Source organism: Notolepis coatsorum (genome assembly GCF_963971535.1).
Source record: "Notolepis coatsorum genome assembly, chromosome: 14".
Taxonomy (NCBI): domain Eukaryota; kingdom Metazoa; phylum Chordata; class Actinopteri; order Aulopiformes; family Paralepididae; genus Notolepis; species Notolepis coatsorum.
In genome coordinates, this window is record NC_140178.1 from 35976410 (window position 1) to 35996867 (window position 20458).

At 43.0% G+C, this 20458-nt stretch overlaps 1 protein-coding gene across 2 annotated transcripts in view; it reads right to left on the reverse strand.

Moving 5' to 3' along the window:
- Positions 1-3717: 3717 nt before the first annotated feature.
- znf652 (zinc finger protein 652) overlaps positions 3718-20458 on the reverse strand; it is a 46825-nt gene continuing 30084 nt past the window's right edge. For both annotated transcript variants that reach the window (XM_084328646.1, XM_084328647.1), the window contains exons 4-6: positions 18343-18458; positions 10587-10731; positions 3718-8437 (exon numbers count right to left, since the gene is read on the reverse strand). In XM_084328646.1, coding sequence (XP_084184772.1) covers positions 7734-8437; positions 10587-10731; positions 18343-18458 — 965 coding nt within the window. In that variant the 3' untranslated portion in view covers positions 3718-7733. The remainder of the gene's footprint in view (positions 8438-10586; positions 10732-18342; positions 18459-20458) is intronic.

A 20458-nucleotide genomic window follows, 5' to 3' on the forward strand; every position in this document is an offset into this window, starting at 1 on the left:
CTAAGCACACACTACTATATATATATATATATATATATATATATATATATATGTAGCAGGGTGGATTATCCCTGCTTCGTGGGAACTGTGGTGCGCGGTCACTAGGTAGCGAGACACAGTAGCACTCTGGCCAGCTGCACCTCCGTTTTTGGGGTCCGGAGCGTCAACTGGAGACTGGCAGTGGGAATGTATGAGGCCCAGGATTTACAAACCTGGTCCGGTACTCTGGTCTTCCTCCCTCTCTCTGGAGCAGTCAGCAGTACTCCCCAACACACCCTTACCCTCCACAATTGCTTCCTTAGCCCTCCCACACCTAATGACTGGATGGTAAAGAAATAACTTGGTTCCCCCCGCAAGCAGTACCCTCCCTCAGTAACACCAGAAACCTTACAGTGGAAATGGAAGGTAGAATAGGAAGGGGTTAATGATAAATATATTACCCACATCAAAGGGTTAGGATTAGGGTTAGGTTCAATAAAAGACACGCACACAGTGCTCCCGTTCTGGATGGATGTTATTGTAACTCAGCCTAGTTACAACAATGCTACGTCTGGTGATTACTGCACCATGGGTATCCACACAATGATTACACTGGCATAAATCAATTATAGTATTACACCCAGGCACCAAGTGCTCTCAAGGTACCCAGACTAAGTGCTGCCCACGTCTGGGCGGAACACAGTATTTACCTTCTCTAAGGAATTACACTCATACTGTTCCCGGTTGATAATATGGGGAAGGAAGGGGGAGCATAGGGAAGGAGAATAAAAGGGATTCACTGAACGGGAAATATTATGAAATACACGCCTTATCACGCTCAAAGAAAAGGAATGAAATAAAAGAGTGAGCCCACAAAATACCGGTAAAGTCCTATCTTAATGCCGGCATATATTGTTCGGGGTACCCCTATGAACTGGTAGTAGCAACGTTACTTTCGCCAGCGGGCTGCACCACAGTGTATTGTATAAGGAATCGGGAGCATCAATGCTCATTTGTACTCATCCGAAATGGCCGCCTCGCCACTCCACTGGCAAGATGGCGTCGAACGCTCTCGCGAGGATGTCAGCAGGCGGAGCTAGGCAGAGGCAGCGCCGGCTGAGAGCATGTACTGAGTGATGACGACCCCTGCTGGATGGGCGGAACTCCCGTCGGCCGCAGGCAGCCTGGTGCAGGTCTGAGTGAAGTCCTCCGGAGCAGGCTGAATGCAGGCAGCCGGTTGCAGGTCTGGTCGAAGTCAGCCGGAGCAGAATGGTTGTTGGCCCACGTTCGTCGTGGTGCGCGCACTCTATACCGCACACTGTAACTACTATAACTCGGTAGTTAAAGACTTGGATAATTGTTTAACCGCACGTTACCTATACCGCACACTGCAACTACTATAACTCGATTGCTAGTGCCTGGCTCTGCACTTATTGTTCATATAATACCGCTGGTACTGCTAGGATATCGTGTCCACTAGCCAGTACTCGTTATCACCCGTTGTCCTCTCACGGGGCCCTCTGGCATAACGTCAGCAACAGGGCTATCCAGAGCCCAGTTAGCTGCGACTACTCGTTGTCAAGTTCACTGCCGAAGAGAGCGACTTCCGCTGGTCTCTTCCATATATCACTTCCCAACTCTCTCCGCCACTCTCTGCCTGCTACCGCCCCCTGCTGGTCCCGCCTGCCAGTAACAAGGGGAGACGCATTGTAGAATATGATTCCGTACTGTCATTTATAATCCATATTCCAATGCTCTTCGGAAGGGGACGCTTGTGTCATTGCTCGTGTGAATATCAATGACACTAGTTAGAATGTCTTTGTGTACAAAAGGGATATAAAACACAGTCAGCAGTTCTGAATAATATACCATATTTTCCAGACTGCTACATTTATATATATATATATATACACACACACACACACACACACATGTATATATATGGGGTTCCTTCAGGTTTCAACAAGTTACATTTAATAACAAGCGGGCAGAAAAGTGGCAATTTTTTTACTTGAACTTGAGGACTGCATACTTCCTTTTGCAAACCAAAACAACATACTTTATACTTATAGCACATGCATGAGCCTGGTCTCTTTTGAAAGATGACATTCTGAAGTTTCTGATTCCAGAAAAAAATTCACTTTTAGTGCTAACGTGATAGTTACATAGGTCTGAACTTGAGTTGTAGAAAAACTTGTAACACAAGTTTTTCTGTAGTAGTTAGTAGTCCAGAGGTAGTATTTCCCCAGAAGGTGGTATGGCTTACGAATCCAGACGGAGCCATAGCCTGAAGCCTTATGTAGTGCATATCCAAATTTCATAAAGATCCATTGAGAAATGAGTGATTAGGAGTGATTTTGGTCAACTGTGTACAAAGAAAAACTCAGTTTTCTCAGACTTCAATTCATTTGGCTTCCTGTTAAAGAATTTAGTTGTTCACCTAGTCCTAGATCCCTGATTCACACATCCCCACATGGGGTATCATTGGAAGCCACACTCATTGGCTACAACGATCCACAATAATCTTCGAGATCGGATCTATATTGACAGAATTACTGCAGCCTGAGTCGGGAGTGGTATTTTGCGCAATACCGTGTACTTTGCACAAGCCTCAAATACCGGCAGGTAACTCGAGAACCGCTCAATGGATTTTGTCACCTGAAAGGGCTATCCACAGGCAACAAATGGGGCTTTAATTCGATATATTGTATTACAAAATATGCACACCCGAGGCACTAGGGGTCGCCAAAAAGCCGGTGGGCAAATCGTCCTAAAAACTACCCCGATATGGGCTGTCGCATGCTAAGAGGTTGACATTTTAAGACTTTTGAATATAATGTAATAACTATTTCACAGCCATAATGGCACAAAAGTATTATGGAAAATAACTATGAAAGAAGAAATAGGTCCCAGAATTACATACAAATATTACTTCCCTATAAAGAGTGCTACAAGCTAGCAGAAATGTTCTACCTCAGGCTCTGACTGACGCTAGCTCAAACGTGGTTGCTAGGCACAGTTGCTAGCTGGGTTTTCTCTGTTGAGTTCTTACAGGGGGCTGCAAACACGGATATAAAATGTAGATGCGACGTGTCATATTAAATTCACATTCTGGAATGGGACCATAATGACAGCCATCTTCCCTGTACCTGGGTCCAGGTTTAACTTGCTGTAATTGGAGCCAATGGTGAAAGAAACGTACTGTATGTATGTCTTTATAACCCTTACACTGTACCGGTCTAGAATGATTGATGAAGATTCTGGTAGAATAATAGCTCCATAAAAACAAATCATGAAGATAATCTCATTAAAAGTTATATAAAAAAAATGCTGGTTAGCCTATAACTTATTTTAGTTCAGCTAACGGATCAATGCTGTTGAGAGCTAGCAATCAGCAATACCATTCGACTTAGCTGGTCCATTAATTTAACTTAGCCAATAGCAAAAAAATTACCAAATTCACTCACTTTTTTTTGTTTGTTGACCAATAATTTTATTTTATTTTATATCTCATCTACTCTATACTGACGTGTGGAAAGTGATGCCAGTCTCCCTGGAATATTTGATCCTTTTAGCACAGCAAGTGCTGCACAGATCATAACATAGGTGGCTATTGTAAACAACACAGGCAAAAAGGTTAGAGACCCAGGTAAGATAGTGGACGGTTATCCCATGATTTATGACGTAATGCCGCATCTACGGTTTTATATATGGCTGGAAAGTTAGTGATTATTGATTGCATGTTGATGTATTTCAATATGAATTGTTGGGGGCGAATTGTTAAGCATTTTTGGTTGAAATAAAATTTGAAATAATTATTTTACGATTAATTGCGAATATCTTCATGTATATAGATTGTGGATGAATACGCACAGAAAGGTACACCATGCAAATGTGCATGCTTTATTCGTTTTAAATGAGACGATTTAGAAATGGGCAATACATTGCGATTTCAAGTGAGATGGACCGGCCGGAAACAATGACCTAACCACTACACCTCCCTATAGCCACTGTGTCCATGCTAAATCCAAGCAGTTGAAGATCAAGAAAAGTCACACAAATGTGATAATCATGGCTACTTGTTTTTACTTCTCAAAGTTAGCAGAGAGTCAGTTAAATGTACATTATCAAAAAAGGCCCAACATTTCTACTCCTCCTCAACCTCCAGAAAACAAACATAAAAAGAAAAAAAATTAAAGAAAAAAGGACAACCCAGGACATTATAAAGCTGCACATTTTGTACCAGATACGCACAGTAATAAAATACGCAATGCTACATTAAGTGGTTAAAAATACAGAGGGGGAAATAAAAGTATATGGATTTTTTTTTCTTTTTAAAAACATCTTTAAAGAATATACAATGTTATTTTTTTTTCTTAACTAGCCAAGAATTTTAGTAGAAAGTGCATTCTATACAACAAAGAAAAGAGGAGAATCGTACAGCGAAAGAGAACAGTACAATAAAAGAGAAGGAACTCCAGGAAGAGAGCGCCTCTGACCAACAAGAATGTATTTTATATGAAGCTGGGAGGGGCTTAGTGTAAAATCACCAGAGCCAGAAGGGAACATCGCTTTGTCACACTTTGGGTGGGGGTCCATATCAAGAGAAAAAGTTCCTATTTCTTTTTAAAAAGTAGAAAATAACAACATTATGCACAAATGAAAAAGTAATGTCCTTGGTTCCGCTATGGTCCCTTCACACTATCCCCCTCCGTCCCGATTCTCCACCTTCTCCTTGCCTAAAAAAAACATCCACCCATCACCGCTAACCCTCTTCCTTCCATCCAGTCACCCAACACGTCACTCTCTCCCACAATGTATCGTCAGGTCCCTCCCTTCCCTGCGCCTCACCCACGCAGCAGTAAAGTGCAGAGGTTACACACAAATGAAGGCCTTTTTTTGTTTTTTTTATTAAAACAATCAAATCAAAAAGAAAAATGACAAAAGATTCATACTGGGGGGGGGGGGGGGGGGGGAACGCCAAACGCACAGTAGTGAACCAGAGGGGGACTTAACTGATAAGTGAAGATAGATGCGGGGGGGGGGGGTATTATTAAGACCCACAGAAATGGCAGAATATTTGTGGGGCTAAACCAGGGAGGGACTTCCCCAGGCTACTGAGCTGTACCACTCAAGGACCAAATACCATCAAGGCGGTAGATTGAGGGCTGTGATAAACTTACTGCTATCATCCATCTCTGGTATCCCCAAATACAAAGATCGGGGCAACTGTAAAAAGCAGCTTTTGGTACAGGAGCACCAGGGGCAACCAGAGACACAGACAGATGGAACAGGCAGGCTGATGAGACAAGAGAGATGCACACACACACACCCACGGGAACAAAGCTCTATTGACCATATTCCCACGGCAGTCATTTTGCTATTATGTCATACTCTCTGCTTTCCAACCCGTTACCTGAGCATGACATAAGAGCAAAATGGCCACCATGGGAATATGGTCCGTGTTGTTCCTGAACACCACTCTGATAACAGACACACTGGGTGAGGGGGGGCGACAAGACCCACTCTCAATCCATCAAGAAACCAAATATCCTCCCAAATACTCAAATATCAGCCTCGTTCTGCCCTCTTTTATGTTTAAAGATGCATCATCCAAGATTTTCCATCATTTCAAACGAGGACCAGGTAGACTCAACCACTAAATTACGTGCTTTTTCCAACGTAATTGACCCATCTCAAACCCTGCCCTCTCTTCTTGATCCTCCAATCGCAGCTGTTGCAACAGTTATGATGGGAGGATCAAGAAAAGAGGGCATGGGTTTGAGATAGGTCAAGTATACGCAGTCGCGTCTGTGCGGACCCCTTTTAAAAAGCGATAAAAAAAATCTTAAGATACGCGCAGCTTTTAACAGACATTCACACAATCGGACATTACATTGACGAATGTAATTTCTTGCAACGACTTTTGACAAAACATCTTATCTATACAAGAAATGTTAAGTATTAGAAATAATATAACCATTGCTTTTTTCATCTAACATTTCCTATGGTGTGCTAGCAACAGTACATCTCTAGACTAGACTTCCGTTTGAAACGGAAAACGAGCAAATATCTTGAGAACTATATCTAAAGAAGTATGATTGATAAAACAGCATCTAGCCTGTGCCATCAATCCAGGTAGGAAACATTCAACACATTTTGACACATTTGTTTGCCTCAATAGGGTATGAACCTGTATCAATGGGTGTGTACAATTTGAGTAAAATAAAGCCCCAAACAAACCAGGTCGATTAAAAAAAAAAAGCCTGACACCCAACTGTGGAATATAGGCTGGTTGGAATATATGCATAATATGTTAAGAACTGTATGGATAAAAGGTGCCAAACACTCTTGTACTGTATGTTATGTCAAATGACCTTTAACTTGGTAACCCGTATAATTTCAACAGCAGCGGTGGGTGATATGGAAAGAGAGAGAGCGAGAGAGAGAGTGAGAGTGAGAGTGAGAGTGAGTGTGAGAGAGAGAGACAGAGAGAGAGAGAGAGAGAGAGTGAGAGTGAGAGTGAGAGAGGAGAGAGAGAGAGAGGTTGGGGCTATGGGCTTAAGCCCTCACAGTGGCAGTTTTTGACAGTCTGTTATCTAAATGCGTCTGCTGACCTGTGCAATAGCACTGAAAAGCCAAGGTTGAATCGTACATTAGTCACCCCATCGCCTATACCGGTATGTGTGTGCTTGAGCTAAGTGTGAGGGTGTGCACCTGGGGGGTGGGGTGGGGCATTTTCTTTTTGTTAAAAAAATAATGATGTCCAACCTCATAACCTCAGACCCTAGAGGCTTAAAGATCAGGGGCTTGGACACGATAACACTGCATCATGACACAATAAATGCACTGGTAAAACTGTGTAACACACAAACCCATAAAGCAGACTTGTCATTAAGAACTATGTCTAGTACTGGAATGGAGAGCACCATTAAAACATCCAATGTGAATCTCTGTAGCAGACCACGCCTAGACTTACCAGATGTCCTGTCCCTCCCTCACCCCCTCCCTTCCCCTTTGAGACCTATGGCACTGAGTCTTGTACTACTGCTGTTGACCCTATGAGGAATGAAAGCCTTCTGCTGTGCCAAAGGGACCGGGGAGAACCGTAAACATTCATCTTCATACATAACGTTGAGGTCCAAGGCTCTGCAGCGCTACTGAGAAAAAGGCTGCACTGGGGGGGGGGGGGGATTCGCAACGCAGTCCTAACGAAAGCCCCGAACCGCTGCGCAACCGTTAGCCGAGTCGACGTGCAGAGTTAAAAGTGGGCGAGACAGATCTCAAGACGATCCGCTGAACCCCGGTTAATACATCTGTAGAATCACATAAGCAGCCTTTGACGGAGAAGAGGATATACTTTTACACAAACACCCATGAACTCCTACGACACTCCTATCACAAACGTTCCTAACAACCGTGACGGGAATTCTACAAATACATGTTATGCAGATTTCATAAGAATAATGTTCTCTTGAAAAGTATTTTTCTAATTTTTTTTTCTTTTTGCAAGGATGTTGTAAAATCTACGTCAGTTGAATGGGGTCTCTCTGCGGGTACTGGCTTATCTAACGTGTGCACTGAAGGTGTTATCAGGCCCAACGTTTCACGCGCAAAAAAGGCGTGCACAGGCCTATAGCGCGGCTCGTCCATATCAGCTTTTAGGCCCCCTACGGTAGAGGGTTGGAGAATGAGGCAGGGTCGAGAGGAGGGGGGGGGGACTGGTGTCAGGGAGGGCAGGCCTGGAGCATGGTTCAGTGGTGCTGGGGGGGCCCGGGGCCCTTGTCTGGAGGGGCCATATGGTGCAGGTAACCACCGTCCTCGTGCCCACAGTGGTTAAGGGGCTCACTCTTAAAGAGGGCAGGGGGAGGGGGCAGGTGGGCGACCGGGGGCACCGCCAGGTGGTGGTGGGGGTGAGGCGGGGGGGTGTGCTGCTGGGGGTGAGGCGGGGGGGTGTGCTGCTGGGGGTGAGGCGGGGGGGTGTGCTGCTGGGGAGCGGTGGGGATGCGTTGCTGCGCCGCAGAGGGGTGGGGGATGCGTTGCTGCGCCGCGGAGGGGTGGGGGTGGTGGTGAGCGGGGGTCTGGTGGAGCTGGAGGTGGGAGAACGCGTGTCCCACGGGGGCTCGCAGAGGGATGGCCCCCACCGGCGGGCTGAGGCTCAGGGGGGCCACGGCGGCGGCTGGAGAGGCGGCGGAGGGGCCAGGGGGGGAGGAGGAGGAGAGGGTGTTGGCGAAGATCCGGAGAGGCACGGGAGGGCCTCCGGCCTGCAGGACCGCAGGGCTGGTGACCCGGAAGCACTTCTCTTTGTGCGCCTTGAGCATGTTGGAGAAACGGAAGCGCTGGCCGCACACCTCGCAGGGGTAAGGCTTCTCCCCCGTGTGAGTGCGGCGGTGGCGCTTCATGTTGGGGCGACTGGTGAAGCTCTTCCCACAGATCTCGCAGATGAAAGGTTTCTCTCCTGGATGGGAAAGCAGGGAAAAGAAACAAAGATCCTGATTACGGTGAAAAACGATTCAGTGCATCATAATAGTCTACTCTGTAGTCGGATCCGATGGTTCCAGTCAAATGTAATAATAATAATAATAATAACTTTATTTGTATAGCACTTTTCATACAGAGGTTGCAGTTCAAAGTGCTTCACAACAGTAAAAAATACAGGCATGAGCGAGCATAGCAAGGTATGGTAAATCACAGTGTTTCACATTAGGATCTAGCATCCCAATAGGCTGTTTACAGTTTCATTCAGTAATACAAATAATAAAATAATTTAAAATGATTAGGTAAGTTTAAAAATAGTCAAAAAATTATAAAAAAAACGGACGTGCAATGTACCACCTGGCTAATCTTTTGGTAGCTTTCACCATCTACAACTGCCCTACATTGTAATCATACTACCCACCTCATACTATAGTCTACCCATATAACTCTGTATGATATAAGAATAAATATATATATTTATTCTTACCGTATATATAGCTATCCATCCATCTGTACATAGCTGCACATAATCCTTTTACATATTTGTAGATAGATACTATATCTACAGATACTATATCTACCGGTATATATATTCCTTACCTACTCTTACTAGTTACACTGCTGGCCAGTATGACTACTACCATAGCGTCTTTATACCTGTATCACTGTACATATTAATACCACAACTCTGTATATACGTCTGATTAGCACTATACTCTGTAGTACAAATTTATATATGTTATACCCAGTTTAATCACCTGCACATTGTATTACTATTGCACTTTACTGTTACATTTGCACTCTGGACTTCTTTGTACTGTACTTGTGCTGTATAATGACAATTGACAATACATTTGAATTTAATGTAATCTAATCAAGCCTCCCTAAAGATGCACGAGAGGAAATTAACTTCTTCTACAAGTTTTCCCCATCGAAAATGCTAATACGCCTTTCTGCCGCCAACCCACCCACTCTGCGGGGAGCCGCCACACTTCACACTCTTGAGAAGGGGAGACGCGAGAGTGAACAGCAGCTTCCACTGGAATGCTACTCTCATTAACCTCCCTCTATGGAGCCATTCAGAGCGCCTGTGAGCCACCCACACAGCCGCCATTAATAGGCTGCTCGAGGGCTCTCTAAATGCCTCATTCTCCGCTGCGTGTTTGGCGCAAAGCTCCACTCAGCCGAGGGTGAATATCAAAAGGTGACCGTTAATACGGCGGCCTCTGGTACGAGCGTGCGGCGCACTTCGCAAGGACGCATGAAAAGGCTTCGAAAAAAGCAAGGCTGAACTTTGGAAGCTAGTGCGGGGGTTGACGCAAGCTACCTATTACAGGGCAGCGCTGGGCGTAGTCTCCTACCGCCGGAGACCAAATTGGTTGGTAGTGGCGGGGAGGAGAGGAGAGGGCAGAATAATTACACCTCGCAAATAGAACCATTGGGGCCAACGGAGAGAACGGAGAGTCCACCCACGCCAGCCATGGCTGGAAAAAGGCACTGAGGGAGGTGCAGACCGTCGCTCCGTTTAGGCTTCAGAAATAGAAGGCGACCCAGAGGGATGTAATATAGCGTGTGTTCGGGCAGTGATTATAAGCGGGAATAGACGCGAGGTCCCTCTTTGATGCACTGCCTCCCTCTCATTATAAAGTCTGGGCGAAGTCTCTGCTCCTACCACTGTGTCCTTCATCTCGGGACGCCCCGTTTCTTTCCTTTTTTTAGAGTGCGTATGGAGACTGGCTGCCCGGGGAAGAAGGGCCGTTTGCTGTAGCTTTAGTCAAAAAAACATTTGAGCATCTTAATGAATTTCTTCTCTTTTTTTTTGACTGGCAGATCCGGAACACAACCATTAATGGTCAATGTTTCCCACTCGTAGATTTATTTGCGGCGTGTGGCCCACCACAATTTCGGACAGGTCCAGCACCAATACCACTTAGTTAAAATATTCCTTTATTGATCCCCTCGGGGGAAATTCGGGCATCATAGCAGCATGGGGGGGGGGGGGGGGACTATGTATATATTCCCAGCTCGACTCAACCACAAATAACGAGCACCAGTGGGAAAGACATGGACGGCCTTATGGAGTCTGTCCCTGTGAGAGATGTGCAAACGGCACGTCCACCGCTCCTCACCTGTGTGTGTCTTCATGTGCTCGTCGAAGTACTGCTTCATGTTGAAGTCCTTGCCGCACCACTGGCACATGAACTGCTTGTGTCCGATGTGAATGCTCATGTGGGAGCGCAGCTGGTACTTGTATTGGAACCGCTCGTCACAGTTCTAGAGGAAGCAGAGACAACCAGATGACACGTGCGCACACACACACTTGCAATTTCTACACAGTTGAGAAAAAAAAATAAAAATAAATGGTAAATGGTGCATTTATATAGCGCTTTTATCCAAAGCGCTTTACAATTTTTTCCCCTCACATTCACCCACACCGATGGCAACCATGCAAGGTGCCAAACTGCTCAATTAGGGGTTAAGTGTCATTTCGATACGCTGCCTGGGAGGAGCGGGAATAAAAACCAGGAACCTTCCGACTACCAGACGACTGCTCTACCTCCTGAGCCACTGTCGCCCCCACAAAGACTAAGGAGAGAGAACGTATATTATTAACCTCTTAAGCCCTATTTTCTGAAAATCTGCCTAAAAATACATACCCATACCCCAAGTAAATGGAAGATTGCTCCACTTCTACAAGGTCCATTTGAATGTTCTTGGTATCTAGGGACATATATGGATCTCATGGAATGTATTCCCAGTGTCAGAAATATTGTGTCTGTTACTAGGCTTGAGTAAATTGTAATGAACCAAAGGAGAATATAAATTCAATATATTTCCCCCCCATCTTTGACTGTGAATAACACCATGCTAAAAAATTACCAAACTTGAGAAACTGCCACTGAGCTTGTTCAGCACCTTGAGATCACGTGTACAAAAATCGAAGCAAATGAATAAAGGAAAGATGATTAAACAGAAGGTTTTGTAGATACAGTACTGAATTCTGTCATCCGGACACATGCAATTTGAAATATTATTATAGAATATCAGGCCTATAAAGGACCTTATTATAGCCAAGTCGCACATCTATGGATCAGGCCAAATCTCCTCTTTCCAATGGCAGAGTTCAATCTGGATTTACCAGGCGTGATCCACAAACCGTGAATGAAATCAAGTTACTTTTTTATAATGGAAATTGCTCTGCCATTTCTCATCAGATTGCAACAACGATTTTTGCTAAACGTTCACAGAAAGGTAGATAACATAACTGTGTTCTAATTTATGCCAATACTGTTCAGGTTTGTGGTAGATAATCCCGAAAAATAAGATAAATAAAAAAGTTATTCCACAAGTAATTTGATTGACAGGAGCTGGCTTGAACTGGGTAGTGTCGTTTTTCGAAATTCCAACGCCATTCGAAAGCTCTGGGTCTCCTCTCCTTATATGACTACAAACAAAATGGCCGCGCAGATTTTTTAGCATCTATATTCGCCTGTTTCCAAATACATTTCCTAAACTAATATTTCACTAATAACACTTTAACCTATTGGTAAACAAACGTATTGCTGAAAATATACACTATGAGTGCTGTTTTGACAGGGTTAGGGTCTTTACTCTTGGTACATAAAAGAAATTAAAAATTAATTCATACAGTCTGTAGAGATTGATTTATGGCTTGGGTCCGGTACCGGACCAGTCGGGCTTAACTCTTTCTAGGGCTGTCCCCGACTAAGGATTTGGATAGTCGACTATGATTGGCCAAAATTTGCCGTTAGTCGACTAAAAAATATATTTTTTTAATCATTCCATTTGGGCTGTGGGGGTGCTTAATGTCTGAAGGAGTCGACTGAAGGCTTCTTGTCCTCTGCAAAAGCATGCAATTGGTCCACTGATGGATACATCTTGATATTTGTCTAGTCTAGTGTGTTCATTAGATGGGTGAAATCCTCTTTCAGTGCCTCTGTGCCTGTTTTCGTAGGCAGTTAGCCTCTGGTATGCGTGCCATTAGCGTTAGAGGCCTCTTTTCTTTTGGAAAGAATGATTAAAAAAAATTTAAAATTCAAAATAAAAAACATTTATAATATTTTTTTTATTAGACTAAGAGGTTGGCAGTCGACTACGGCTCCTTTCGACCGATTAGTCGACTAATAGGGGTCAGCGGCCCTAACTCTTTTACGGCCATACCCGAGTATAATAGTCTGGTTATCTCGCCATGCGTTGATACTCGGGTTTTGATCCTTTGATATTTTCCTTTGATCCCCATTCTATACGCTCAGCCGGAGCCATCTAGGTGTCTATGATTCATCCAACTATGTTGGAATTGCAATGACGATCGAATATCACCAGGTGGCAGTATCGCCTACCTTTGAACTGGAATGGCTTGGTGTGGATACACGTATTTTTTTTGGCAAGGGCTCCTCCTCCTGCCTGAACAGTGAGACACAGCGATCGCCTCGAAATTGTGTTGCCTGAAGCGTATTTTCCATATAAACGAGTATAGACATATACACTGGTAATCGCGATGGCGATGCGTTCACTTGGGGAATACCTTCTGACTAAGGCAGGGGTCAGCAACCTTTACTATCAAAAGAGCCACTTTCCCCCCCTCCCACAAAATAAAATGCTCAGGGAGCCGCACAACCTATTTACCCTTAAAATGAAGATACGTGTTTAACGTTTTATATATCCCCAAGCATACCCCACATTTAGCATAAAACGCCTGACAATTGCATACCCAAAGTAATTTGCGATTTATTATACTTTATACTTATAGCACAGTTTGTTGCATTAATGGAATTATAAAGCAACAAAAAGAAAATATTTGACTTTTTACTGCTGTTTTTACCTGTTATATAATAAAGGAAAACCTCAACTCTTATGAAGAGAAGAAAAAATACTGGCTGTGTAGACCTATTTTTAAATAAAACACAGAAGAGGAGACAAAACATTGGTGTCTGTAGACCGACTTTGAAATAAAACCCTGAACTATTCAGGTATATCTTGAGTCCTTCCCTTATTTGTGGAACATTTATAAAATAAAAAGTAGTCCACTTTGAAAAAAGACTACCATGTGTAGACCTACTTTGAAATAAAACACAGAAAAGGAGAAAAAACACTGGCATCTGTAGACCTACTTTGAAATAAAACCCTTAACTATGCAGCTCTATTTAGGGCGGCTACGTGGCGTAGTGGGCAAGGCGCTCGCCACGAATGCGGAGACGCTGGGCTCGCCTGTTCGAGCCCAGCGGTCCACATTGCTTTCAGTTTAGCTGGTCGTTCATACTCATACACATTGGCCGTATTAGGGGGTGGGAAACTGATGGGTGGGGATCGGGCGTTGTGGACAGCGACTCCTACAGGTCGGTTGGTGCGCCTGCGCAGTAGAATCAGGAAGTGTCGGGGGCAGCGTGAGCCTCCCACGCGTTACTCCTCGCCACTGAGAGATCGAGCTGCGCAGGTGAAAAGATGCGACTGCTGTTACCTCAAGTACCGGAGGGGACTTGTGCTATGTATGACTTAGTCCACATTGCAGCCGGCTTGTGGGAGGCAAGAAACAGCGTTCGTGACAGGGGAGGGTTGAATTGGATGATACGAAATTGGGATGGGAGAAAAATATAGAAAATGGGAGAAAAAGTGGATAAAAAAAAAACTATGCAGCTCTATTTGAGTCCTTCCCTTATTTGTGGAAAATCTATCAAATAAAAAGTAAATTTCTCATTGTTCGCAAATTTCACACCAGGTAAGCCTGCATCGTTAGTCGTGAAAGCAAATTAATCTGTCCACGCTGAATTAAACCCTCTATTTTCCTCACTCCTTTTTTTGGATGTATCCATGGTTAGCTTACTGGGGGGTCGGAAACTCAAGATTAGCCACTTGCAGATGGCAGGGAGAGGCGCGGGGTGTGACGTACTGTATATTTTAGTTGATGAAATATTTTTGTTGATGAAATATTTTTTCATTTCAGCACAGTATGACACCGATCTCCAAAATAAGAAAAAAAATTAAAATCTTTTCTCCCGCGTTTGTGTGGGTTTCCTCCGGGTACTCCGGTTTCCTCCTATACAATACTCCTGCCATTGCCCTTGACCAAGGTACTGGTACACAACTGGAGTGGGTCTCCTGGCGCCACACTGTGTGGCTGCCCACTGCTCCTAAATAGTTAGGATGGGTCAAAACGCAGAGAATGAATTTCCCCAAGGGGAAGGTTCAACTTACATTCACACACAGATGGCGGATGCAAGCGTGCAAGGTGCCAACCTGCTCATCGGGAGCAGTTAGCGGTTAAGGACACTTGCACGGGGAAGTGGGAGGAGCCACAATCGAACTAGGAACTAGGGATGTCGCGACCCGATCACGTGATTTTCCGAAGATCGGGATCGTTTTTTTTTTCCAACAACCATGACCATGTTCACGTCTTAAACTCATACTGAGGCCTTAGTTTTGGTTTTAAATTGCATATCATCATTCATTTATTTATTGTCACACAGAGCAGAAGAATTTTGCCAAAACAAACCAATAGTATCCAGCTGCAGAACGGCAGACCAGCCACACTCTCAGACCCAAATACATTTCTCAATTTTTTTTATTATTATTATTTAATGTAAATGAATGATGATATGTAATTTAAACCCAAAACTAAGGCCTCAGTATGAGTTTAAGACGTGAACATGGTCATGTTTGTTGAATAATTAAAAAAAAAGAAAAAAAAAAGAAAAAAAAATTGATCGGATCGTGAAATATCGGTATCTGTAGATACTCAAAATCACATGATCGGGAGCAAAAAAACGTGATCGACATCCCTACTAGGAACCTTCCCATGCGTGGGGCTATTATGACAAAATTAGCACCTTCTACTGCCATTGTTTTTGAGCAGAGATGATTTTGGCCACATTGTTCAATCAATCAGTTATGCCTCAAACTGGTAAATGGAGTATAATGTGGAATCTCCCTTTTAAATATTCTTTAACAAGCATGTAATTCCATGGTAGTTTGGGACCCTTTGAAAATGGCAGCTGCCCCACCCAAGAACTAGGGTCCCTCCCAGCCCTCTACTTGTGGTTGGCCACAAGAAGGCCTTGGGTGGGGGGGAAACCGTCAGCTTGCTACCTGCCTCCTCCTCCTCTGAATTTAGAGGCCGGATGAGCATCATCAACCATTACAGACCAACTGAAAATAAGCTTATTCCACACTGTGGCCACATGCCTGCCTGGTTAAAGTAGGAAACAATCCAACATTTCATCCTATGTTATTCTTAATTCCCAGTTAACTCGGTAGAACCTACTAGACCTTGTGCGTCTGCCAATGTTTGACGTGGAGCAGACATCTGCTCTGACTACATAACAGTCCAATGAGTCAAGGGACAGTCCACCTGTGAAGGACGTCACAAACCACATGGCACAAGCTTCCCTCTGCTCAAATAACAAACACCTGATTCTAGCCAGAATTCCCGTTTGCCGTAAATGAGCCTTTACAACTAGGCTAAATTCATCCTAACCGGTAAACATGAGTACAGAGTAAAAACCAAACAAATACATCAGTGGTTTAGAATGTCAAACATGACAGTGTACCTTCCAACAAATACAGGAATGGCAAATAGTGTGTGTGTGTCAAGTCAAGTCAGTTTTATTTGTATAGCACATTTACAAATGACTAAAAGCCAAACCAAAGTGCTTCACATGACAAACACATACAATGCAATAAAATACACAAATTACAGACAAAAGGTATAGTACGGTACATTTAAGAAAGCAAGGGCAAAGTGCAATATAAAAAGAGACAGGAAAATTGGATAAAAAGTCCAGAGTGACAGCGGACGTCATATGTAGTGGCATGCTAGCTCTGGTCAAAGGCCAGGGAAAAGAAGTGTGTTTTGAGCAATGATTTAAAAACCTCTAGGCTCTGGGTAGGGATGGGACTAGGGCTGGGCAATTATGGCCTATGCAATCTCATTTCTAAGTTATGGCGATATCTTTTTTTATAATTTTTTTTTTATTAGTATTATTATTATATATTTTTTTACTTTACTTTTTAACCCTTTCTCTGCCACGCTTATATCCATCCTTATACCGTCCTCTGCCAGCTCTATTTGTCTATGGAGATGTTCCCCTTCTTTGCAGGGCTATAACATTTTAAATTGTATTGCTAAATTGACATTACTATGGCCCATTCAACCTCAAGTATCTATCGTTTAGGATGTAGCAACGTTCTACTTTTTCATTCACATATTCATACTAAAATACGGTATAAAGTATAAATTATGTTTTTATCGTTTTCTGCAGCATTCTGCAGAACGTGATTTATAGCCCTAAATACATTATATTACATCATCAAATGTAGTTTGATACCGATTGACGTCATATTAAAACTTTCAATTGTGCAAGGTCCTAAGCGTCATGCCTCATCATCTGCTGGTGACCGGAGGGGGGGGGTTTATAAGTCCGTGGCCGACGTTAAATCATGTAGTATGGGCGATACATAGATCACAGCAGTTTATATGGATCATATTATTCAAACACGCTAAAACTTACCGCATCTTCCTCTGACCGTTGGGTGGTCCGCGTGGAGCAGAAAGTTCTCGATTATGGGATGTTGATATATGCGATCCATTTCCAGGTTGTATAATAATATATACGTCCAAATCATGTTGTTTATCGAGTTATTTGCAACCGATCGATGTCCAGTGTATCAAGATGGAGTCCTGCTAACGATAGCGATTGCCCGGACGAAATATGGGCGAGCACCACTTCCGGCGCGTCACTTCCTGTTTGGTCGATCCGCCGATCGGCCACCAGATGGCGCTCTTGAACCGTTGGAGAGTTGAGAGGAGATCAACAGGAGATCTCAAGACTCCGTGGATAAAATATGATTGCCATCACAGATTTTTGAAATATTGATCTCAAAGACGCCTTACGGCGGCATTGGCAGATTACGCATGGCGGAGAATGACGTGGAAACTCGTCCTTGGCGAATAAAGGGTTAAATGATTTTATTGAAAAAATAAGAATCGCAAGAGAATCGTGATCTCAATTCTTAGAGAGAAAAATCGTGATTCACATTAAGCAAGAATCGCCCAGCCCTAGATGAGACCTTTCTAGCAAAAGTGCTATTCGAAAATTCGTGTTTCAGATCTTATGTGGGGGGAGGCTGTTCCAGAGTCGGGGGGCAGCAACAGCAAAGGCTCCATCTCCCCTGGTTTTAAGCCTGGTCCTAGGCACCTCCAGCAGCAGCTGGTCAGCAGACCTTAGAGCTCTGGATGGGGTGGGGTGATGCAGGAGCTCAGCTAAGTACAGTGGAGCCAGCCCGTGTAGTGCTTTAAAAACAGTCAGTAAAAGTTTAAAATCGATATGGAAACGGACGGGGAGCCAGTGGAGAGAAGCCAGAACTTGTGTGATGTGGTCACGTTTCCTGGTACCGGAAAGAAGACGGGCAGCCGCATTTTGTACCAGTTGCAGGCGACGGAGCAGCAACTGGTCAATGCCAACATACAACGCATTGCAGTAATCCAGCCGGGTCGAGATAAAGGCATGGATCACCCTCTCCAGATCCTTCTGTGCTGCTGTGCTGTTTTGTGACAGCACCTAGTCTCTGGTATAACTCCAGGTTTCCCTAAATGCATGTACGCATGTAGATAGGCGTGTACAGTATAATAAAAACAAACAAACCTATAATTTATGGGGAAAAGTCCCACACCCAACTGTGGAATATAGGCTGGTTGACATATGTATAATTAAAGGTTAAGTAATACAAATTTAAAAAAGCCCCACCTCTCTGTGTGCTGTATGTTATGTCAAACGTCCTTTAATATAGTAACCCATATTATTTTTAAAGCAGCAGTGAGAGAGAAAGAACAGAGAAAGAACAGAGAGAGAAGCGTTACATGTGTCTCACCTCACAACGGAAGGGTTTTTCTCCAGAGTGCTGAAGTGAGTGAACCTTTAGCGACATGCTGCGTTTAAACGACTTCCCGCACGTCTCACATGTAAATGGCATGTCCTTAGTGTGAGCTGGGGGAGGGACAGACAGAAGGGGGGAAACTGTTGAGACATCTGGACATATAGCTCATCACAAAACATGAAGGTATTTGCTGAAATTAGTAGCGGGGAAGTGGGAAACAAATATGCAATATTGCAACCACTGAAGGTACTTTTATCAATATACTGACACCAGCTGTTGGATGTTTGAATTTCAAAGCTATAAACCTGATGTTTTTGTAATAAATTAGATCCCGGTAAATAAACTGAGTGGCCTATGCTCCGCAGGGAGTGCAAAGGCTTAAGTCAAGTAAGTCAAATAAACTGAGATAGAGATTTAAATCTGAAAGGCCTGCATTTCTTTCAATAATCAAGTGCCTCAGATTAAGAACCATATAACTCAATTTTAAATGTTCAGAGGAACAATGTTTTCAAACTTTATTATCTAAAGATGGTAAGTTAGAGTGGTGTGTTCATTCATAGTTGAAGACAGTAGAGGTTTAGTGTCATCTTGTGATAATATCCCATTCACATGATATTCACATGATTTTGATTGACTTTCCAAACAACCCAAACCAAAGTATAATTGACGTAATATTCTATTGCCCATGGGATATTATTTTAGCTTTTTAATACCGTCAAACGGAGGAACAATCAACAACAATCAAATCATAACACTTTGTGTACTGTGAAACATTTAGAATTACAATATTATTTTTGTTTCCTAGGGATGCACAATATTGGCTGATTGTGATTTAAAAAAAATGTATTTAAAAAAGGTACACTATGTAGTTTTGTGAGAAGTGAATAAAACTGAATAAAACTAAGAAAATAAGAGAAGTTGGACCATTTCAACGTCGACAAATAAGTGACTGGTGTGTTTAGGTAATATAAACGTGTCATACTTCTGATTTAGTCAAATAAAATGACATCCCGTCAGGGCCGTCACCCCGGAAGATCAAAAGTTAATTCCAGTCCATGTTCATTTGCCCGGCTGTGATATGAAGCGAGCAAAGCATAGTGGTTCACACACAGCCAGGAACCAGCAAGGTATAACATTGAAATAGACAGAAATTAAGATTAAGATTATTTCCCATTTTACAATGGCATGTTTTATCAATTTCAGTTTATACAAAACTGGATTACTGTAGGAACGGGAAAAGAAAGTGCATTATAACACATCTGCCACAATTTTCATATTGGCGCATCCATAGAATTTCACCAGTCAGACTGGTGTAAGTGGGCAATAATGGACGAAACAGTTTACACCACTTTCTCATCGCAAACCTTTATTTATTAATTCTTTTAGTATCTTAGTATCTGATTCTAGGGACATAGATGGATCTCAGGGAATGTATTCCCAGTGTCAGAAATACTGTGTCTGTTACTAGGCTTGAGTAAATTGTAATGAAACAAATGAGAATATCAATTCAATTATTTTTTATCTTTGACTGTGAATAACACCATGCTAAAATTGACCAGACCTGAAAAGTCTAAGCAAATGAATAAATGGATGATTAAACAGAAGGTTTTGTAGATACAGTACTGAATTCTGCCATCCGGACACATGTCATTTGAAATATGATTATATAATATAGAATATCAGCCCTAAAATGGTTATGCGATTAAAATGCGATAAATTTATTACAAATCCTGTAATTAATTAGATAAAAAAAATGTAATCGCCTGACAGCACTAATTATTATTAGTCTTTTTTTTTAACATGGCGTAAAACAATAGGTAGAACGTTAATTCATGAATGTTCACAAATCACACTCGCCTTCCCACCAGTATTTTATAGTTCATTTTGATACATTGGTTGGAAAAAGTATTTGTGACATACATGTTGATGAATCCTTGCCCGTCTCACTACATCCACACACCAGGCCCATGCCCGTTTGTAGCTTTTAGGAGGGAAATTAAGCTAAATCATAATGCTTTGTTAATTCCAATTGTTCCCTAGCAGTAGCAGTTGTGGCGGCGGTGGTGATGTAGAGGAAACACTGACACATCGTCATGCTGTTTTTTCTGGA